General features: G+C 44.3%; 1 protein-coding gene across 1 annotated transcript in view; it reads left to right on the forward strand.

Annotated features, from left to right (window-relative positions):
* The window catches only part of LOC137803772 (cytosolic carboxypeptidase 4), a 100,380-nt gene that overhangs the window by 14,429 nt on the left and 64,297 nt on the right, over window positions 1-21,654 (forward strand). The window contains exons 3-9 of the mRNA XM_068602493.1: window positions 3,466-3,529; window positions 4,695-4,841; window positions 5,977-6,108; window positions 8,602-8,695; window positions 13,472-13,509; window positions 20,207-20,415; window positions 21,228-21,393. Of these exons, the coding sequence (XP_068458594.1) occupies window positions 3,466-3,529; window positions 4,695-4,841; window positions 5,977-6,108; window positions 8,602-8,695; window positions 13,472-13,509; window positions 20,207-20,415; window positions 21,228-21,393 (850 nt within the window). The remainder of the gene's footprint in view (window positions 1-3,465; window positions 3,530-4,694; window positions 4,842-5,976; window positions 6,109-8,601; window positions 8,696-13,471; window positions 13,510-20,206; window positions 20,416-21,227; window positions 21,394-21,654) is intronic.

The raw sequence follows: 21,654 nt of genomic DNA on the forward strand, positions 1-21,654 counted from the left end.
CACACATGTCAATCCCTCGCTTTCAAAGAGTCGACACATCTTCAGCTGACGGACAAGTCGTTTTAGCTTTTGCTGTTTTCAGAAGTCAAACCGCTGCGAAAGCCTCGTGTCAGTTTAATTTGTCAGATGCATTGCCGTTAATTGAGTTCATTATGAAGTATCACTGTTGTCCTTGTGTCGAGTTTTTCTCAAGGTAGCCTAGAAGGCATTTTATCATGTTTTATCTACCATTGTGGTAGATAAAAGGCACTGGAAAAGCATCCAAGAAGGTGTTTTCTCCACTGGAATTGCACCCCAGAAGCACTTCGTTGTGTTGTACCTGCTATTGAGGCATCTAAGAGGACACTATATGTGATCACTGTCCTCACACAACTCTTTACATATCTTAAAAAAAGGTTATTCCTCTTTTTTCATGGATCCAGCAACAAATGTGAATTTGCTTTCATTACATGCATATAGTTTTTTCAAAATAAACTCATAAAAATACTTTGCTAGGTTTAGGCAGAGAAAACAAGCTACTTTTGGAAAAGATGGTGGTTTGGGTTAAATTGACTATGGAAGTGATGCTACTTAAGTACGGAAGTCATGTGACCTGCATGATTGTTAACTCCTCATTTGAAACAAGGTGAAAGACTGGTCTCTGCTCGACCTGTGAGGGTTTGTGCTCTTCATACTTCCTGCTTTGTGATCACATTTAGTACATACAAATAGGCTTTGCGCGACATCTTCAGTGCATTCATTTTTGTCGGTGTATCTACAAACTCTGTTTGACAACAGCCTGGTTTTCTCCACTGGAAGGGTCCATTTGCTCTATCTATAGACAGACAGCTCACGGACAGAAACTCGGCGTGCCTGAGAGTGTTTTGCTGTATGCCGTGATATTGTATTACAGTGATAAGCGTGTAACTGTAACTGCGAGTACCACCACACAGCTAAGACTGCTAGGATACGTACCTCTTACAGCGAGCAGAAATTGGCAACTATAATCTGTCCAACTCCAATCTAAACAAATGTCTGGTCTACCAGCTGTCCCCGGTTGTAATCGCCAAACACTCTTCGTGTCCTCCTTTCTCCATCGCAACAACCGCACACACACACACACACACACACACATACACCTAATGTGGCCTCGGCCGTAAGTCACCAAGCGATGACAGCTGTCATTCACTCTGCTGAAGCTTCCCTGCAGCAGGTGTCTTAAAGTCACCATGCTGATAAGCTGACAGTTTAAAGGCCGGAGAGATCAACAGCTCAAGAAAAAAGAGGATTCTGTTTCATGCAGTGTGCACAGTGGTCTACACATGAAATTAAGGCAAATGGAAATGCAGCAGACACTGATTTCAAATAAAGTGCATAGTGATATGGCATTTATTACTTTATGGTCTCATTCCAAGCAGACTAATTGGAATTGGCACCATCCAGTCCGATTGTATTGCGGTAGGCTCCTTAATCCTGCTCCACCTGCTGTGTGGTTGCGTTGTGAAGCGCTCCCTGGCTTTATGCGCTCTGTGCGAAGACAGAAGCTTGGTTTTGGAGTGGCTTATGGAAAACCACCTGACTGGGAGTGAATCCAACGTCTATCAGCAGGATCTTCGTTGAAGCTGGGCTTACACTGTCACATATTATACCATTACATATTGGATGGAGGCATTTGTTTTAATCTGGTGACCAACAGTGCAGATTTTAAGTTTTACACTGAAGAGGAAAGCAGCGTTTTCTGCGCAGTTGACAAACTTGTGAGCCTGAGTGGTCAGAACTTACAAAGGAAACAAAGAGGCATGTCTAAAGTACAGTTTATAGGATTTCAATGCCAGTTTAGGAGTGAGTGCCAGATATACTGAAGCTGCTCTCCATACGCAATGTATTGTAATGTATTATCAATCTAAAGTCTTCAAATAGTGACTCTTGGTCAGTGGCACTCAGCTTCAAACTTTGACGCTCCAGGTACGCCTCTTATGTCCGTTTCCACTTGTTAAACACAGTGTCTCTTCTCAAAATAAACTCCCCACGGAGGTTTAGTTTTAAGATGAACTGAAAACAGCACTTTGTTAGTTTTAAGAAAAATCATGATTTGGATTAAATCATGTAAAATACGTTTGTTTGTCACATTACTGATGTTAAGTAAGTTAAGTCCTGTGTTTGTTTGACCCATCAAAGCTCCTGACCCACCCTTCAGGTGCTCACACCATCTAATACTGATGGAAATGTATTTACATTGGAACGACAAATGGTTTGTTGTCCAGTTGGTCCGTCCATCCAACACTTAGGATGCTTTCACACCTGTAGCTTAGTTCATCTGGTGTATGAGAAACAATAGTACATGTTTACATTTTAGTTCTGCTCCACTTCCTGCTCAAACTGTCTTTTTACTAATGAACCAAGAAAAGAAAACATGAAGTTTGACAGGTAACCCGATGATTGGACAGATTGTCAATCTGCATCACCAGGATCCACTTTGGGGAAATCAAATTCCAGCACTTTGATGCTTCTGATGTGCATATTTGTGTTCTTTGGTGTCACAAACATTGACTCCATTGTTTGGCATGTGCTCTGAAAGACAGATTATTTTTTGGATATGAATGTATATCGTTTGACTTTGTGAACCAGGATGTGCGCCAACATGTCTGCAGTAATAGCAGCCTCATGCCAGCCAAACCCACAGGGATTGGAGTTGTATTTGCCTGCAGAAGTAGGTGGCAGGATGCTACAGATGGTCAATAGGCACATTTGACATAACTTGCTCCATAATCACAGATGCAGTTACCTCTGTGTTTAGCAACTGTCTCTCATTACAGTAACTTAACACAACTTTGCACTGTTGTCCTTATTTAAACGGGCAGATTGTTGGCCACCGGCGAGGGCCAATTCATTCAAGCCACATTCTAATGAGGGTGATGTTTAGCTAACCCAACAGATTTCTGTTGAGCAGCACAATTTAATCAGCCACATATCACAGTCTCACTGAGACCAATTTGATCATTTGGAAGGGAAACTCCTCAGGGTAGAGTAAATCAGATCCATGAAACCTGTAGTGCAAAAGAGAGCTGAAACAGGCGCTTCAGACAGTATTAACAAAAGTTTATTTCCCGTTCCACCGGCAAGGTCATTTCCATAAATCAAAATATCCAAAAAGTCCAGTTAACAAACATAAGGCGTCTTGGAGGAGAAATTGGTTATTCAACCAAAACTCAAAGCTGATAAGTTCAGGTTCCTTCGTCGTCTTTTCACGTAGGTGTTGGTTCACCTTCTCCGCTCGGCCCTTTATTAAGCTTCCTAGCCCAGCCTCAATTAAGTACTCGCCCCTTGGGGCCACATTTAATTATGTGCTGACTCTATAAATTAAAAATAACTTGTATAAAGAGTGTATTTAAGTGCAGATTGAAGGCAGGCATTAGTTTTTGGAAATAATAATGTTTTTTTCATTCATCGTATATTTTCTGACTTGTCTCTTTTTCGTCTCTGCAGAATGCAGGAGATGTGGAGAGCACCTTAAATATCCTCAATGTCCTGGATGAACTTCTGTCTGCTGGTAAGCTCAGCTTCTGACCACCAAAGTGCATTTGATGTGGCAACGTCGTAACGGGGACTCACTGTTTTCTGCAGCTTTTAACATGGAGACAACGTAAAAGCCGGTAATGAGACAAATAACAGGGGAGTGGTTAGATGCTCGGGGTGGGAATCTCCACAAGTCCTGCGATATGATATTATCACAATACTTAAGTCACGATACAATGATATCACAATACCGTGATATAATTATGATACTATCGCGACATTCCGATATTATCACACTTGTCATGCTAGTTTTATTGCAATACTGCGATATTATCATGTTATCGTGATATTGTCATGTTACTGCAATGTTATCACAATACTGCAATACTGAAAACTTTGTCAACATATTTTATCTTATAACGTTTTCAGTCTGTTCATCTCACTTCAAATCATTTTTATTGTAGCAAAATGGGTCAAACTGTATTACAGTCCACATAGTCGCTTCATTCGAGCTGGATGTGCCAGAAAGGGGGCGGGGCTTGTCGCCATTCAAACAGTTATCATTTCCGCCATCCACCATGACAAAAAACACTATTTCTGTTTTATACTTGTTGTGGAACATTAAACATTCTTGTGTTTGGGTTCTTTATATTATCCGTAGGCGCACACAGCTCCGTGAACTTCACCAACTTCATGTCTTGAATGTGCATGCTCACATGCTCAGACACCAGCCAATATTTGTTACTTGAGTGTATCAAGTTAGCTTTACTCAAAATAATTATAATTATCGTTATTTTTGACCTGCAAGTAACTGTCACTTGGTAAAAAAGGAGTAAGAAGGGATATTTTTGATAGCCGAGTATAGTAAACTCATTTAATGTCAGTCTGGACCACTATTACATTTTACAGTGTACACTCCACTCTGCTGTGAATGGAAACGACATCAAAGTCAACACTTCAATCTCTACGTCTGTGTTTAATTTCCAATCCAATGTGCTTATGGAGCCAACAACAGCAACTAAATGTGCCTTAATACCACTGAAAAGACAAGTCCGCCCCTCCATCCTTCCTTTGAAAGCAAACTGGTTCTGTCTGGCCATCAAAGCATTAGTTTTCTTTGCAGTTGTTTTGGTTGTGATGAATTCTTTCCAGAAGAACACACACACACATATACATCTCTCTCTCTTTCCCTCTCGCAGGTACAGATCGTCGGATCCAATACATGATCAGTAAAGGTGGCAGCGAGGCCTTGCTCACCGCGCTGGTCAATACCGGCCGCAGTTTCAGCCCAAACTACACCCTCCTGCTGCCGCTGCTGCACCTGCTGGCTAAAGTTGGACACAGAGGTGAGGCTGGATGAAAAGCTCAACATGTATCTTTAACCTTTTGAGATATTATCCAAACAATATCCGATAACAATCAGTCCGGCGAGTGCCCGATGCCTCTGTTGGTTGGGTTGGTTAGGCTCAGGCACGAGGAACTATATCGGTTTGGGTTAGGATAAAAATATCTGGTCGCCATAGTTGGAAAAACTTATTGAAGTTCTGTTGAAGTCATTCTGCATAATAATTAGCCATGTGCTGCTGTTTGTTGTATTTTTGGAGCAATGGGTCGACTGAACATTTGTTCAATGGGACATTGTTTGGACTTTACGGGTTTTGGAACAATGGCGTCGGTGGAGTTACTGATCTGAGGGGACATAGATTTTAATTACACATCCAATTTCCATCCATTTGGAATACACAGTTTTAACGTGAACATACAAATAAACTTATGTATATTTGTTAGTCGAACATGAATTAAACAAATGAAATATATGTTAAAAAATAGCAATAAACCCAATGTGTTTGGAACACATAACACACATTGTATTAATGCATTTACCCTAAACAAAGTCTATGTATTATTTTTTTTTACATAAAATCTATTTGTTTGATATTCATAATAATCAGGTTTACACAATAAACTCAATTTACTTAAAATGCATTAAATGTATTTAAGTACTTTTTTATTAATTGACTCAATATAAATGTATATTCACATATTTAAAAAAAGTTTTTTCATTACCAATAGTAGTTATTGTTAATGAAAACTTTTTTGTACAATAAAAAAACAATCAGAGAACACTTTTCTTTTGATTTTATTACACTAAACTTTATTTTGCTTAATTATAGGGCTAATCTTTTAAATCCTTATATATTAAACTTGTGTTCTTTTTAACTCATGTTAAGATTTTTTTAAATTCATTTTAAGATATGATATCATGTGCTTCCTGTTCTGTTAATCCAAATGTAAGAGAATGTAATAATAATAATAGTAATAATTCTCACAGTTTAATTATCAGCTGGGCTGGATTAATGAGTCAAAGAATGATGAATATTGAGCTCCAAAACTACATCACATGCTCAGCCGAGTCTGTTCGTCTTGACGTTACTGTCTACACATTCGCAAATACATTCAATGTGTGCGTCTCTTCTACAGACCGTCGTATCGGTGTGAAGGCGGAGGACGCTGGCGCTGCGCTGCTGACCCTGAATCTGCTCAGACACAACGTCCAACATGCCAGGAGGGCGGCCGCCTGTCTCTGGGTGATCCAAGTCTTCTCTTCATCAGGTAGACACAGCTTTGCCACAACTGGTCTTTAAATCTGAAATGTGTCACCAAAAGGTAGCCAAGGTTAGGAACTGAAACACACCCACACACTCATTTCTGTACACACAGGCAAATACACACACGCACACACACACACACACACACTCACAGGCACACACATGTGCGCGCACACACGCAGGCACACACACAGGCACACACTCACACACAGGCACACGCACGCGCACACACACACACACACAGGCACACGCATGCACACACATGCACACAGGCACACACATGCACACACACACACACAGGCACACGCATGCACACACCTACACTCACGCACACACACAGGCACACACACACACACACACAGACACATGACACACACAAACACACAGGCACACACGGGCAAATACACACACACACACACACAGGCACACACACAGGCACACACATGCACACGCATGCACTCACCTACACATACACACACGTGCACACGCGCACACACACACACACGCGCACACACACACAGGCACACACACACAAACACACAGGCACACACAGGCAAATACACACACACACACAGGCACACACATGTGCGCGCACACACGCAGGCACACACGCAGGCACACACACAGGCACACACACACACAGACACATGACACACACAAACACACAGGCACACACAGGCAAATACACACACACACACACAGGCACACACATAGGCACACACACACATAGGCACGCACTCGAACACACACACACAGGCACACACATGCACACGCATGCATACACCTACACATACACACACGCACACACACACGCGCACACACACACAGGCACACACACACACACACACAAACACACAGGCACACAGGCAAATACACACACACAAACTCACAGGCACTCACGCGCGCGCACACACGCAGGCACACACACAGGCACACACTCACACAGGCGCACTCACTCACACACACACAGGCACACACACACACAGGCACACACACAGGCACACACACAGGCACACACACACACACACACACACACAGGCACACACACACACACACACACACACACACACACACACACACACACAGGCACACACACACAGGCACACACACACACACAGGCACACACACACACACACACACACACACACACACACACACAGGCACACACACACACACACACACACACACACAGGCACACACACACACACACAGGCAGGGCTCTCGCTGAGGTGATTTATGGTTCACTTTTCCTCTGCACGTGTTTCTCTCCGTTTATCTTTCTGTCTCAGAACTTCAAGCGTCGCACTTGTTCGTATCAGCTGTTTATTTCCCGTCACAACGTTTCCTTTTGTCCTCGTTGCCGATATGATGCATGCAGAGATGTGTCCACAAGCCTGCACTGGCATCTGATCCTTCATCAGTGAGTCCATGCAGTGTTCCTCCACTAGATGTCAGCAACAACCCAAACACACAAACTGGATGTTTTACCAGCAATGCAGCAGCGTTCATCATCTTCAGCACTGGAGTCTCCTTTGACATCAGCATTACTCTAAAAGCAACAAGGAAAGGAAGAAACAGGGTTAAAATAAAAATGTTTTATTGAATCATCTGTTTTATTGTTTTTTTTCAGACATTTTTCATTTGATTACTTTACTATTATTATTATTACTTTACTTTTTTACTTTAATATTGATATGAATGACACGTCAATTTGGAAGTCATTTTGCATTCATGCCTTATTTTTGCATTTACATATTTATCTCAATCACAATCATTATGTTTTTATTTTCTAAACCTAACTATATGGTTTTGTGGCCCAAGATCTGTGTGTAGTAGTAGACTAAACATACCTGCAACAGTTGGTTGGTGGGAGTCTCTGTTCACCTTCCCTGAGACGGGGTTGCATACTAGCACTCGGATAGCAACAACAACCACCTGCATATGATATTCATACCTCCAGCGTTGGACTTGTAATATGGTACATTGTTAGAGGAAAGACTTTAAGCCCCGCGGCGCCCATTATCGAACAAGAAAAGAGAAGAATAAGTCAAGTGACGTCGGCTAAAGCAGCGCTCCCCAACCTTTTTCCTGTCAGACAATATTTTTCCGGACTGGTGTTTACGGTGTGGGTGATTAATACGACGTAATAAATATGATGTAATAAACATGGCGTAATAAATAGGACGTAATACAATTACACGACCGGCATTAAGACCATTCTAAAGTGCATGAGGATAAAACTAATGCCACAAATGAGTTTGAATGAGTCAAATATGAGTCGGTTATAGTGTAGTATTTTGTGACAGCGGCTGATGTTTACACCAACATTTCATTATAGAGGACTCCTCTCCATCCAGAACACATGAGCTTCATGTCAGGAAACTTCTTGACCATGAGCTGCTGATTCAAAAGTCCTTAGACTGAAACAATGAGCGTTACACTGCAACTCTTGACTTTCTGCGTTCATGTTTTCATGTGTCACATGTTTTCCCCACAGTTTCTACAGCAAACCTGATCGGAGCCAACCACGGACTGGAGGACATCTACCGCCTCATCCCCCAGTACACCACCAAACACCTGCACGCCATCAAGTACGTGTTCCCAGAGCCTTCTGCGTCCACACCCACACATCCTGGGCCTCTGGTGACTCATGCCAGGATAGGAGAAGTGGTCCCAAACAGTCCCAATTGGTCTCAAACGGTCCCAAGCGGTCCCAATTGGTCCCAAACAGTCCCAATTGGTCTCAAACGGTCCCAAATGGTCCCAATTGGTCTCAAACGGTCCCAAGCGGTCCCAAATGGTCACAAACAGTCCCAATTGGTCTCAAACGGTCCCAAATGGTCCCAATTGGTCTCAAACGGTCCCAAACGGTCTCAAACGGTCTTAAACTGTAACAGTCCCAAAGGGTCCCAAAGGGTCCCAAACATTCCCAAACGGTCTCAAATACTCCCAAACGGTCTCAAACACTCTCAAACGGTCCCAACCGGCCCCAAACAGTCCCAATTGGTCTCAAACGGTCCCAAATGGTCCCAATTGGTCCCAATTGGTCCCAATTGGTCTCAAACGGTCCCAAGCGGTCCCAACTGGTCACAAACAGTCCCAATTGGTCTCAAACGGTCCCAAACGGTCTCAAACGGTCTTAAACTGTAACAGTCCCAAAGGGTCCCAAACATTCCCAAACGGTCTCAAATACTCTCAAACGGTCTCAAACACTCTCAAACGGTCCCAACCGGCCCCAAACAGTCCCAATTGGTCTCAAACGGTCCCAAATGGTCCCAATTGGTCCCAAACAGTCCCAATTGGTCTCAAACGGTCCCAAGCGGTCCCAAATGGTCACAAACAGTCCCAATTGGTCTCAAACGGTCCCAAACGGTCTCAAACGGTCTTAAACTGTAACAGTCCCAAAGGGTCCCAAACATTCCCAAACGGTCTCAAACACTCTCAAACGGTCCCAACCGGCCCCAAACAGTCCCAATTGGTCCCAAAAGGTCCCAAACGGTCCCAAATGGTCCCAAACAGTCCCAAATGGTCCCAATTCATCCCAAACGGTCTTAATTGGTCCCAACCGGCCCCAAACAGTCCCAAACTGTCCCAATTGGTCCCAAAAGGTCCCAAACAGTCCCAAATGGTCCCAAATGGTCTCAAGCCACTACAGACTGAAAGATACCTCTTGTGGACATTACATTTTGTGTTTCTCTTTGTGCTCTCTATAAGTAGCAAAAGCACAACAGACTTAGCAGTGTAAAAACAAGATGGTGGGCTTCTCAACCAAATCATTCCACAGCTGATCCCGGGACTTTAGTGGACAAGGTTGTCTATTTCTGGTCACTAATGTTTGTAGTATGACATACAAATTTGACAATTTGTTAACAATAGTACATGCTAATTAAGAAGTTCTCGTTTATTCACATTTAAAACACCTCAAAAGGTGTAACAGACAAAAGAGTACATTGCAAGTTTGGAGTATGGTGCACGAGAAATTCATAGACGCAAATTTAGAGTCACACATTGGTGCAATGTTGTGTTTCCACAGCAATGTTCAGGCATTGCAATGAACAATGTTATACTTTGTTACACACTAGTGACATTATTGTATTCTACAGTCAAATAAAAATAGCTAGGGGAAGTTAAAAATAGCAAAAAAAAGCTTGGGTGTCGGTACAGTAAAAAATGGTCACTTAGTCATCACCTCCCATAGCCTCCCACATTTAGCTCGCACGTGTCAGCTAATGCGTAAATGAGTCGACGGGGGTTATGGCCGCTGGCTGACCCACAACAGGAAATAAAATCCTTCTGCCACAACACACAGCCACACCACATAGACGGTCCACTGACTTGTTTCAAAGAGACGTTCATTTCTAAGTCGTTGTCTAACGACTAGCTAACAAGAGCAAACTAAGTAAGATATTTCCCTTAAGTCCACAATTTGAGGATTTTTTAAAGCATTTTACTAAAAGTGTAAACAGTGGACTTCTGTGCCAGATGTATAGAAGTTTCTTCAAGGCGATCCTGATTTATGACTTTCACAAGGACCGTACGGACGTGAGGTCACAGTGATCTTTGACCACCGAATTTGAATCAGCTCATCCTAAAGCCAAATTGTCCGAGCCAATTTTAAGAAATTCACACAAGGCGGGACAGAGGACAGTTCACAGTGACTAAAACGAAAGTTGTAGGTGGAGGTTTGTGCACATTTGAAGGAATTCCTCCAAGAAAAGAACACAAAAACATGATGAAACCTTGAAAACGCAACATGTTTGTTGACCGTATCGTAGCTGAGCCAAACTTGTGACATGCACACCTGCATGGCAGTGTCATAGTTTACGGGGAAACATCATTATATCCACATATTCTTGGTCTCAACACTTCCATTTTCCCCCCTGAACTTGTGCGTAAGCTCTTGCTTAAGCCGCCGTCCTTCTCCTCTGCGCTCGTATGTCTCGCTCCCATCTGTCTCTGTCAGAACTGATGGCATTTGGCTCAAATAGCTCGCATCCTCCAGTATACCCAGTGGGCATGCCAAGAGCACCGGGAGTACCGACCTCTCTGTGGCTGGCTCCCTCCCAGCATTCCAGCCCCTGATCAGCCACTGCTGAACATGAAACTCCCCGGTGGTGTGAGGGAATCGGATGCTCTGACACAAATGTATGACCCCCAGGGCGAGTCTCCCGTATCATTTCCATGCAGAAGCCAGCTGTTTATTGTCGTAACACAATTAGAAGACTCTGGGATTCCAGATTTTCAAAGCCGCCCGATACTTTGGGTAATTTGTTAGAATTGGCAGCTGTGAACTTCTGCGATGTAAGTGGAGCAACGAGGCAGAAGATATGCTGTTTCCCCCTCCCCCAAGAGTGAGAGGCAGTTAGACATGTCTGTCACAGTGATTTATCCAATTATAGCTACGATATGACGGCCGTTAGATATGCCGGTTGGCTGCGGTGCAGACTTTTTAAAGCAGTAAAAGTCAGTCAGTCAGCTGTACAACTAAATCTGTCCATCTATTCTCAACTGTCAACAGCATTTAATCCCCCGGTCTCCTCTGTTAGACTGCGAGGCACCGCAGCGCTCCTTACTATCCTCTTTTAAATTGTCGCAGGTTTGAGCTCCAGCTGACGACCGAGGAAGTATTTGACTTTGACAGGTTTCGTTCACAAGTAGTTTTTAATGCCGGGATGCTCAAATTCTTCATGCTACTTATCATATACGACCCGAATGTATCAGAGACCTGGTGGTCAGCAGAGAGAATGCAGCTTTAACACATGAAGCATAAACTTCTATACAACCAGAGGAGTCGCCCCCTTGTGGTCATGAGAGAGAATGCAGCTTTAACACATGAAGCATAGACTTCTATACAACCAGAGGAGTCGCCCCCTGGTGGTCAGGAGAGAGAATGCAGCTTTAACACATGAAGCCTTGACTTCTATACAACCAGAGGAGTCGCCCCCTGGTGGTCAGGAGAGAGAATGCAGCTTTAACACATGAAGCCTTGACTTCTATACAACCAGAGGAGTCGCCCCCTGGTGGTCAGGAGAGAGAATGCAGCTTTAACACATGAAGCACAGACTTCTATACAACCAGAGGAGTCGCCCCCTGGTGGTCAGGAGAGAGAATGCAGCTTTAACACATGAAGCATAGACTTCTATACAACCAGAGGAGTCGCCCCCTGGTGGTCAGGAGAGAGAATGCAGCTTTAACACATGAAGCATGGACTTCTATACAACCAGAGGAATCGTGTTTTTCTTGTATTGGCTTCTTTGAGAGGATTGTTCAATAACTCAAACGCGAGTGCTCTGAATACTAAACGTATTCTTTCATTTCCAAACAGTAGCTTTGTGTTGTTATCTCACCAAGACGTGAGCTGATGAATGTCTGATTGTGAACCCGTGAGCATGAATAAAGGACTGGTGAAACTAATCAGGCGGGAAAACACACAAAGGCAGGAAGTGAAGAGATTTGAAAGGAAAGGAGAGGCGATTAACACAATAGAAAACCCTCAGGAGCAGGATTAGAACAAAGCAAGAATAACGGGATTGTTCTTTCCATTTTTTCCCATCAAGAAACCAATAGATTGCGTTTCCTATTTCATGAGCTGTGTTGTTCTTCTGCGTGGTTATGCAGGTTTATAATCACCATCTTTATTTCACGCATTTAAATCTCAGCAGCTGCATTTTAATCAGTTTTATGATTGTCTGTTTTTGCATGAAGTCAAAGGATCAACTCACCAAAGAGATTTCATTTAAGAAACTTAGTGAGTCTTTAAACTAGTGTAACCTGCAATGTGGCTTTAAATCTAGTTTGGTGCCCTTTTGTCAATGAAATTGATTAGAATATTTCCAGGACTATTCATTTGTATTGATGATGAAGATGGCCGTGAACAGGCGGGCCTGAATGAGGCCGACAACGCTCTTCTTCACTCGATATTATAATTGCTGACATATATTTCCTATTAAACTAGTGTTTAATATTCCATTTCATAAAACGCTAACAGTATGAGCAGTTTATATAACTTCTCATGTTTCTAACGCCACGTTGTCACGGGGGAGAATGACTCTGGAAACTTCAGGATGTGTTGAGGAACTAAACAATCAGCCAAACGTACAAAGTACAAAATATCCTCACGGAGAGAAACATCAGTAATCGAGTGTACTACTCTGACACATGCACAATATTGACTTTTCTGGAGTTTTCATAATGTGTCGGTTAACATCCAGTCAAAGAATGTACTGTGATGCTGCAGATGACAACTCCCACGACTACACACATCACGACACACATCACTACACACACACACTGCTGTACATGACATGTTGCTGCTCGTCTCATCAGCAACACTTTAAGTTCATTTAAACGTCTCTTTTATCTTTCAGGGCCGCCATCGATGCCTTTGCTGCTCTGCTGTGCACAAGTAAGTCTTTACCTTCATCATCACCCAGCTTCATCATCCTGGGTGTACGTTACCATCATCATCTTCATCATCATCGTAGACTCAAGCCCTTCCTCCGGGGCTCTGCCTGTGTTTCTTGTTTGATGGTGTCTTCCTCTTCCTCCATGAAGCTGCTCATGCTGCAGCATCACTGAGACACTACATGTAGTATACTACACTATATGTACTATACTACACTACATGTACTATACTACACTATATGTACTATACTACACTATATGTAGTATACTACACTATATGTAGTATACTACACTACATGTACTATACTACACTATATGTACTATACTACACTATATGTAGTATACTACACTACATGTACTATACTACACTATATGTACTATACTACACTACATGTACTATACTACACTATATGTACTATACTACACTATATGTAGTATACTACACTATATGTAGTATACTACACTACATGTACTATACTACACTATATGTAGTATACTACACTACATGTACTATACTACACTATATGTACTATACTACACTACATGTAGTATACTACACTACATGTACTATACTACACTACATGTAGTATAATACACTACATGTAGTATAATACACTAAATGTAGTATAATACATGTAGTGTATTATACTACATGTAGTGTAGTATAATACACTACATGTATTATACTACACTACATGTAGTATAATACACTACATGTAGTGTATTATACTACATGAAGTATAATACATGTAGTATAATACACTACATGTAGTATAATACACTACATGTATTATAATACACTACATGTACTATATTGCACTACATGTAGTATAATACACTACTTGTATTATACTGGACTACATGTAGTATAATACAATACATGTATTATATTACACTACATGTAGTATAATACACTACATGTAGTACATGTATTATACTACATTTAGTGTAGTATAATACATGTATTATAATACACACACACACACACACACACACACACACACGGAAGTTGCTGGTCCCGTGGACATTGCTGGTGGGCGTGGCTGGTGGGCGTGGCTGGTCCCGTGGGCGTGGCTGGTGGGCGTGGCTGTGGGCGTGGCTGGTCTTATGGGTGTGGCTGGTCCCGTGGGCGTGGCTGGTGGGCATGGCTGGTCCCGTGGGCGTGGCTGTGGGCGTGGCTGTGGGCGTGGCTGGTCCCGTGGGCGTGGCTGTGGGCGTGGCTGGTCCCGTGGGTGTGGCTGTGGGCGTGGCTGGTCCCGTGGGCGTGGCTGTGGGCGTGGCTGGTCCCGTGGGCGTGGCTGTGGGCGTGGCTGGTCCCGTGGGCGTGGCTGTGGGCGTGGCTTGTCCCATGGGCGTGGCTGTGGGGGGTGCCGGCAGCTGCACGTTCTCTCCAGATGACAGCCGTCGATAAGGAGCATCAGGTCCTGCAGCAGGAGGCGTCTGTGGTGCAGAAGCTCACTCCATCACTACAGCAGCACCACAGTCAGGCTGTGAAGAGGCGCTGCAGCTGCTGCAGGTGGAGACACCAGAGCCTCAGAGGAAGAGGAAGAGGAAGAGGAGGGTGCAGGGGCCGACACCAGCAGCCAGCTGTCTGCTGAAGAGAGAAGAGGGCTTTGATCTTTCAGCTGAACCAAAGCGTTTCCGTCTAAAGAGACACAACCCTGAGGAAGGTGAAGAGAGGTCAAAAGGTTAAAGTAAAGAGTTCTGACCTTTCAATGCAGAGCTTCAGTGAAGGGCCTGTAAACATGAGTGGTGGGAGGTTCAGGCTTAAAGAGCCTCAATGATGGAAGTCGCCAATCCAAAAAGGTTGGACATCCTTTTTTGCAAGAAACAGAAGATGTCATCAACGGCGTCGGCCGCGGTCGCCTTCGGGCGGACGGTCGGGCTGACTGACAGGATGGTGAAGCAGGTGTGCCGCCCCGCCGCTGCACCTGAGGGCAGCTGCAGGACGCCGTGCTCTGTCTGTCCAATGGGAGCTCAGCGCGTATCACATGGTTATAGAACAACTGCTGTCAGCAGAGGAAGACCACGCGATGAAGAAACTGGATCAGAGGGGAGAATTAGTACGAACTATGTTGGAGAACAGAACATACGAAGAGGTGTGAACATCAAAGGTGTCAGTGTGTTGCATGCTGGGTGTGAGTGTATGTGTGTGTGTGTGTGTGTGTGTGTGTGTGTATGCACTTTCCCTCTATCCTTTGCTCTCCCTGGTCCTCTCTTCCTCTCTTCGTTCCCTCTCTCCCGCTCCTCTTTTTCCCCTCCATTTCTTTTGTTTTATTTTTCCTGCCTGTTTCTCTCCTCCCATCTTTTCCTTCTCTCCTCTACTCCCTGTCCTCTGTTCTTCTCTCCTTTCCTCACTCCCTCTCTCCTCTCAGACAGCAGAGCTCCAGTGGAGGCTCACACATGCGTAGTGTGTAATACAAAGTGTATGTTCTGCTACGTTGAGCTCTTCAGAGAGCGGATTGTCGACCTCTGATCGGAGAAACACCCGTCAGTGTTCAGACGACAGGTTTTGCTGTTTTTGTGATGACGTGACAATGTTTAAGAAAGGGGAATCCAAAAACCTCTGCGCTCCTCGCCTCCTCCCCTCCTCCCTCTCCTCGTGGTAACTGTTGAATAAACGTGCAGGAACCCTGTTGTAATGCTGCAGGTGTTCCTGCAGGGGGCAATGTTGTGCTGTGTTTGCAGTCCTAGTGGCTTTTACAGATTACAGTGTGTGTGTGTGTGTGTGTGTTCTTGTCATCTTCTGAGGTGACAGCGGCTGCTGCTACCCCTGAGTTGCTACCCCTGAGTTGCGTCAGCCAATCAGCGTTGAGAAGCTCCGCCCCTCGTCACCGCCCTGCTGCTGGACGACAGATAATGTTATGAACCCGGACACCGTGGCGTTTGATGTTCACACCTTTGTGGAACTCACACAACAAGTATAAAGCACAGCTAGTGGTTATTTCCATGGTGGATGGCGGAAACGGTAACTAGTTTTACGGAGATAAGCCACGCCCCCTTTCAGGAGAAACATTGGCAACACAACGCAATGCAAAGTGCTTCACATGGAACCATTAGAACACTATGCTAAAGAAAACAATGAAGAACAATCATTTAAACATTAAAGACTCTTTAAAACATTTTAAAAGCTAAAACATGTAATAAAGGTTCAAAAGACTGCCAGACGTCGCCCCCTAAAGGATGCGATGTTCATGGCAGGACGCTGCATGGAAGTGTTGTTCCACCCTGACCACCAGTAGAGGAGCTGAAGGTTTGAGCTGTTCTTCTTCTGGGAGCATTAGATTGTGATATTTATTGGCATTAATTGTTTGAACTCCCATTAAAATACCGAGAAGCGTTCAGGGCATTAACTTCTTCTACAGACCCACCGAGGCGTTCGGGGGCTTGAACAACAATCACTGTACGAAGAAGCTCTTTGGGGTCTCATCCCAACTCGTATCGGGTTTGGTTTTAGTAAAAGATCATCGTTTGGGTTCAAACTGATGTGTTTGTGACGGAGCTTCAGCTCATCAGTAAGTTCAGTAACGAACTTAACGAGTCGCTGATCTGACGGGACAGACGCAGGACTCTGGCTCTCTACGCCACTGTGAACGGGACACACTCAGTTTCCTATTTAGACACATAAGTACACACACACACACACACACACACACACACACACACACACACACACACACACACACACACACACACACACACACACACACACACACACACACACACACACACACACACACACCCCTGGATGGACCAAACCATCCAGCAGCTAATTGACGGTCCATCACACTGTCAGCTGACTGGGACAGGAAGCTGGTAATCCAAACGTGTTTCACAGTTTAAAGCTGTGAAAATACCAAAAGTAAAATATGGGATGGTCTGATTTTCGGCATAAAGCACCGTCCTTAATCGATTCCATCCCGTCAGTGTGTGACGCTCACGTACTTAATGCACCTGCAAGTTTTTGCAGCAATTAATGGAAGCGAGTGAAAATGAGCCTTTTTTTAAAAGTCAGCAAAAAAAAGAAGCGACGCTCTACTCGTCCCTCTGAATCTTTTCCTTTTCTTTCTTGTTGTGCACAGTTTGTGCGTCTCGTCCACGCCTCAGACGCTCACGGACACGCGTGGCGGTTTAGAGAGCCACGCCTCCAGAGGCAGGGATCCGGAGGGCTCCGAGCGTCTTTCATGATTTATGCAATATTGTGCTGCGCCTCATGTCAAAGTGCCAATTTGCACAGAACATCAAGGGCAACGCGTTCGCTCATGAACTAGAACATCGAAATGAGCCCGCTCTCAGTGTTTCACTTTGATCTATAATGCAATGTTTGGAGTGAACATAAAGGCAACAATTACGCTAATATCACGTCCTATTTGTAGATTTGAAGTATTTTTGCGTTCCTGGCGACCGATGCATTCTGAATGTCTTTCTTTCCCTGATCCGGACTCTTCTGGGAGCTCGTTTAGTCCAACTACGCGAAGTCTGTGGGCATCTCACCCGCTGCAGTGTTCGCCTCTGCTTTTTAAGCGCAAATGAAGATCTTTCTTTAGACGTATCGTGACAGAGTGGGCGAGGACGCACTCACTTGTCCCGTGTTCATGTGCTGAGGCAGTGAGCCGGTCCATCAGACTTGTGTTTGAACTCACCGTACCCACCATCTGTTTCAGAGGCCAGAGAAGGAGGCGTCCATGTCTATTTACACACTGGAGGAAGAGCTTTTGGGCCGTAGCATGTAGAAAGGAACGGTTTCACCAACACTTGGTGCGAGGTAGATTCCTCCCTTTGATTGGAGGTATTTAACCTTCTGCCTTTTGGATGCTCCTGGAAGGAAGAACATTAAGGTGCTGTGCACCTGTGAGGTAAAGCTGAGCACCTTTATCAGTTTTTTTTGTCATGGAGTAGTAGTAGTCATGAGGAAGCTCTTCTCACATCACTCCGGACTGAAAAAAGACTCGCAGTGATTAAGCATTGCAGATCTAGTTATGTGTTATGAACGGTTGAGGTCGGCTGGACCTTTTGTGTTGGAGCTGACGGGCGGCTGTTACATTTCATTTAGCTGAAGCTTTTATCCAAAGAGACTTCAAATAAGTGCATTCAACCGTAAGAACAAACTCAGAACAACAAGAATCAGAAAAGTAGAATTTCTTCCATATAGTCAAACTACAAAGTGCTGTCAGTAAGAGACATTTAAGAGCTACTGGAGTGCTGCTACAGCGCTACCTTCCTTATTCAAGGTGTAGTCGAAATAGATGTTTTTAGTTTGCGACGGCAGGTGTATAAACTTCCTGCTGTTTGTCTGTAAACTGTGGTTGGTCGGTGGATCACGGTCATTGATATTGACATTTCCAGCCACAGTTTGTCTGGCTGAAGGTGTAAATGAATCTTTAATTACTGTGTTTTGTTCATGAGAAAATGTCTTTCATTGGGTTTTAAGGTCATAACATGGCATGGCCACTTCCTTATTCATCATATTCATCTGTTTCTCTTGGCTGGAAACGCTTCACACACATGATGATGGTTTATGTGCGCTTGTGTTTGTGTGTGAGTCACAAGGCTGAATGTGTTACCACATAAAAAGGTGGAGGTCCTCTGTTGCTCCTGGCTCTCTCTGGTCACCTTAGGGCTCTGCAGAAGGTTTCCAAGAACAGTTTCCTTTTGTCATATTACACGAATGTATTAACGGTAGCCTGAAGCACATCCCACATCATTCACATCCTTGATGCTCCGATCGTGTGCTTCAGGCTCACATGGATGTTGTATGTCTAGAGGCTCACATGGATGTTGTATGTCTAGAGGCTCACCTGGATGACATGTTGTATGTCTTGAGGCTGATTCTATGCTCATCACCACAGACTTAGCTCTAACGATGGAGAAAAGTAAAAGGATCAAAATCGATGCAGTTGAACCAGAGAGATCCTCTTTTTCTATCCTTCTACGTTGTCAAAGCCTTGTGCCTGTATTACCCACAATGCAACGGAACCGCCAACAGTTATGGGGTGTTGTACGGACATATGCAAATGCATAGAGGAGTGGCTAAGTGGAGTCTGGTTGTATAGAAGTCTAGAAAATGACTTCTCACTTGATTCATTAGCTCAGTAAACACAAGTTTCTAGTCTCAAGTCTTCTTTAAGCATGATGTTCATTTAGTAAATTATGGTTTATTTATAGTTGGACAAACCATTAAACTAAGTATGTTTTAGGGCGGGGCTAACATTTTCGTCTCATAACTTTAGCCCTTTCATAGCGTGTTTTCAGTTCATGAAAGTTAATTATGTCGCATTCAGCATTGGGTTGTACTTAGCTCCACCCCCTCATTTCACTTCTGGTTGCTACAAACCAAGATAGTGACAAGATGATGAACTCCAGGCTGCAGAACGGCAGCCAACAGGTGACATCACGGCCACCGGCGTCTAAATAAACGTTTTATTCTCCAAACTTTTGTTGAAAGGAGATATCTGACCCAACGAAGCTAATGCTACGACTCTATCTCAGCTGTGCAACGTTGTTGTTGTGGTTGTTGGATCCACGCAAAGCAGCAGCATAAACACACAAGCATTCCTGTTGGTGGACGCGGAGACTACACATTGCTGCATTTCATTTGGATTGGCCCACATCTGGTCCAGTCAGCCATTATTGAAGTCGGCGTCCACAGGAAGTAGCGCTGACGTCCCTCCCCTTCCTCTCCTGTGTCCCTCCCTCAGAGGCCAATGTTTGCTCGGTGGTATCCAAAGGTTACGTCTCCGGCCTCTTGCGGCTTTACGAGGACTGGCACGGCAAAGGAACTCAACCCGCCGCCGTGGGAATCTGCCACTCGCTGCTGCGCTGCCTCCATAAGGTCACTCACAGTACTGCGGGCAGACAGGCGCTGGTATCCCAGGGAGGCATCCGACTGCTGTACGGAACCACACAGGTAACGTTGAAATCATCCTTTTCCTGGTGATTTTAATTCCCAATTTTGTTGGTTTGCCCATTCCTGCTGTCGGGATAGACCATGTCCTATTCGGCCAATGATACATTGGCCAGTCTTTTTCCTATTCTTTCTGTCTTGAATATACATTTCTTTATTTTTTACAACGTGCTGCACCGTGTGTGCAACGTGTTAGTCTAGTTTTTCCTCGATTCCTGGAGGTTTCCCTCATCTTCAGGGAAGTTAGTTCCAATCCGGAGACAGCAAGTCATACCGTGAGCAGCTCCTCTGAGTCTTCTCTGGTTCACTTGTCTGCAGGCCGTTTGGGTACCGGTCTGCTTTTGTGATGGCTCCATTTTTCTGAAATTGCTCTGGGAGTCAAACTGAACAAGTGTCCCAAGGTTTAGACTTTTTACAATGAATGGAACAACTCAAATTCAGGCACCAATCGCCTAGACCGTAATTCCAGGTAAACCATCAGTTTTACTGACGATGGTTAAGCACCAATATATGAAGTAAAATATGCAATCAGGACCGCGTTCAAAGACCGACTGTGACATCACAAGTTGGGAGGAGCAAAAGAAAGCACTTATAGGTGCCACTAGCACTGGATTTGGCACGGTGTCGGTCATGAACATTGTTCCCACAATGCAATACAACGTGGAAATGGAGCTGGACAAATGCATGAACGAAGCATAATGGGCGGTTGGATCTGACGGCACACATGCCTGCACAGAACTGGATTTGATGGATGTCTTTCCCGTCAGTCCATTGATCTTCTCTTCGTCCCGTTAACTGAGTCGGTCCCTGTGCAGACGTGCCTGCTGGGTAACGGCCTGGAGTCTCTGGTGGAGCCGTCTGTGCAGCTGATGAGAAAGTGTCTCCCTAAAACGCCTCTGCCACTGACATCGGACCGGTCGGCTTACAGCTTCCCCGTGCCCGGACGACCGCATGCTGTCCCTGAAGTGGAGGCAGAACCAGGTATCGACACTCAGCTCACGCACCTCCGGTAGCAGTTCCTGACTTTAAACGGTGGATTTCTTCGTTAAGCATTTGTATGTTTAAATGTACTGTATACCTTTTATTTTTGATGAGGTGCAGTCCAACATTTATATTTGTCTTTATAGTCTTTAAGTAAGTTTAAAATGTGGATTATGTTCCTTTACAGATGTGAACATTTTACAGTATGACATTGTGTTATTGGTTTCCTTCCAATCAGAGCAGCGACCAGTTCCCTGCAAA

Source organism: Clinocottus analis, unplaced genomic scaffold, assembly GCF_023055335.1.
Source record: "Clinocottus analis isolate CAN_PGR_092001 unplaced genomic scaffold, fCliAna1.0.p SCAF_6, whole genome shotgun sequence".
Classification (NCBI taxonomy): domain Eukaryota; kingdom Metazoa; phylum Chordata; class Actinopteri; order Perciformes; family Cottidae; genus Clinocottus; species Clinocottus analis.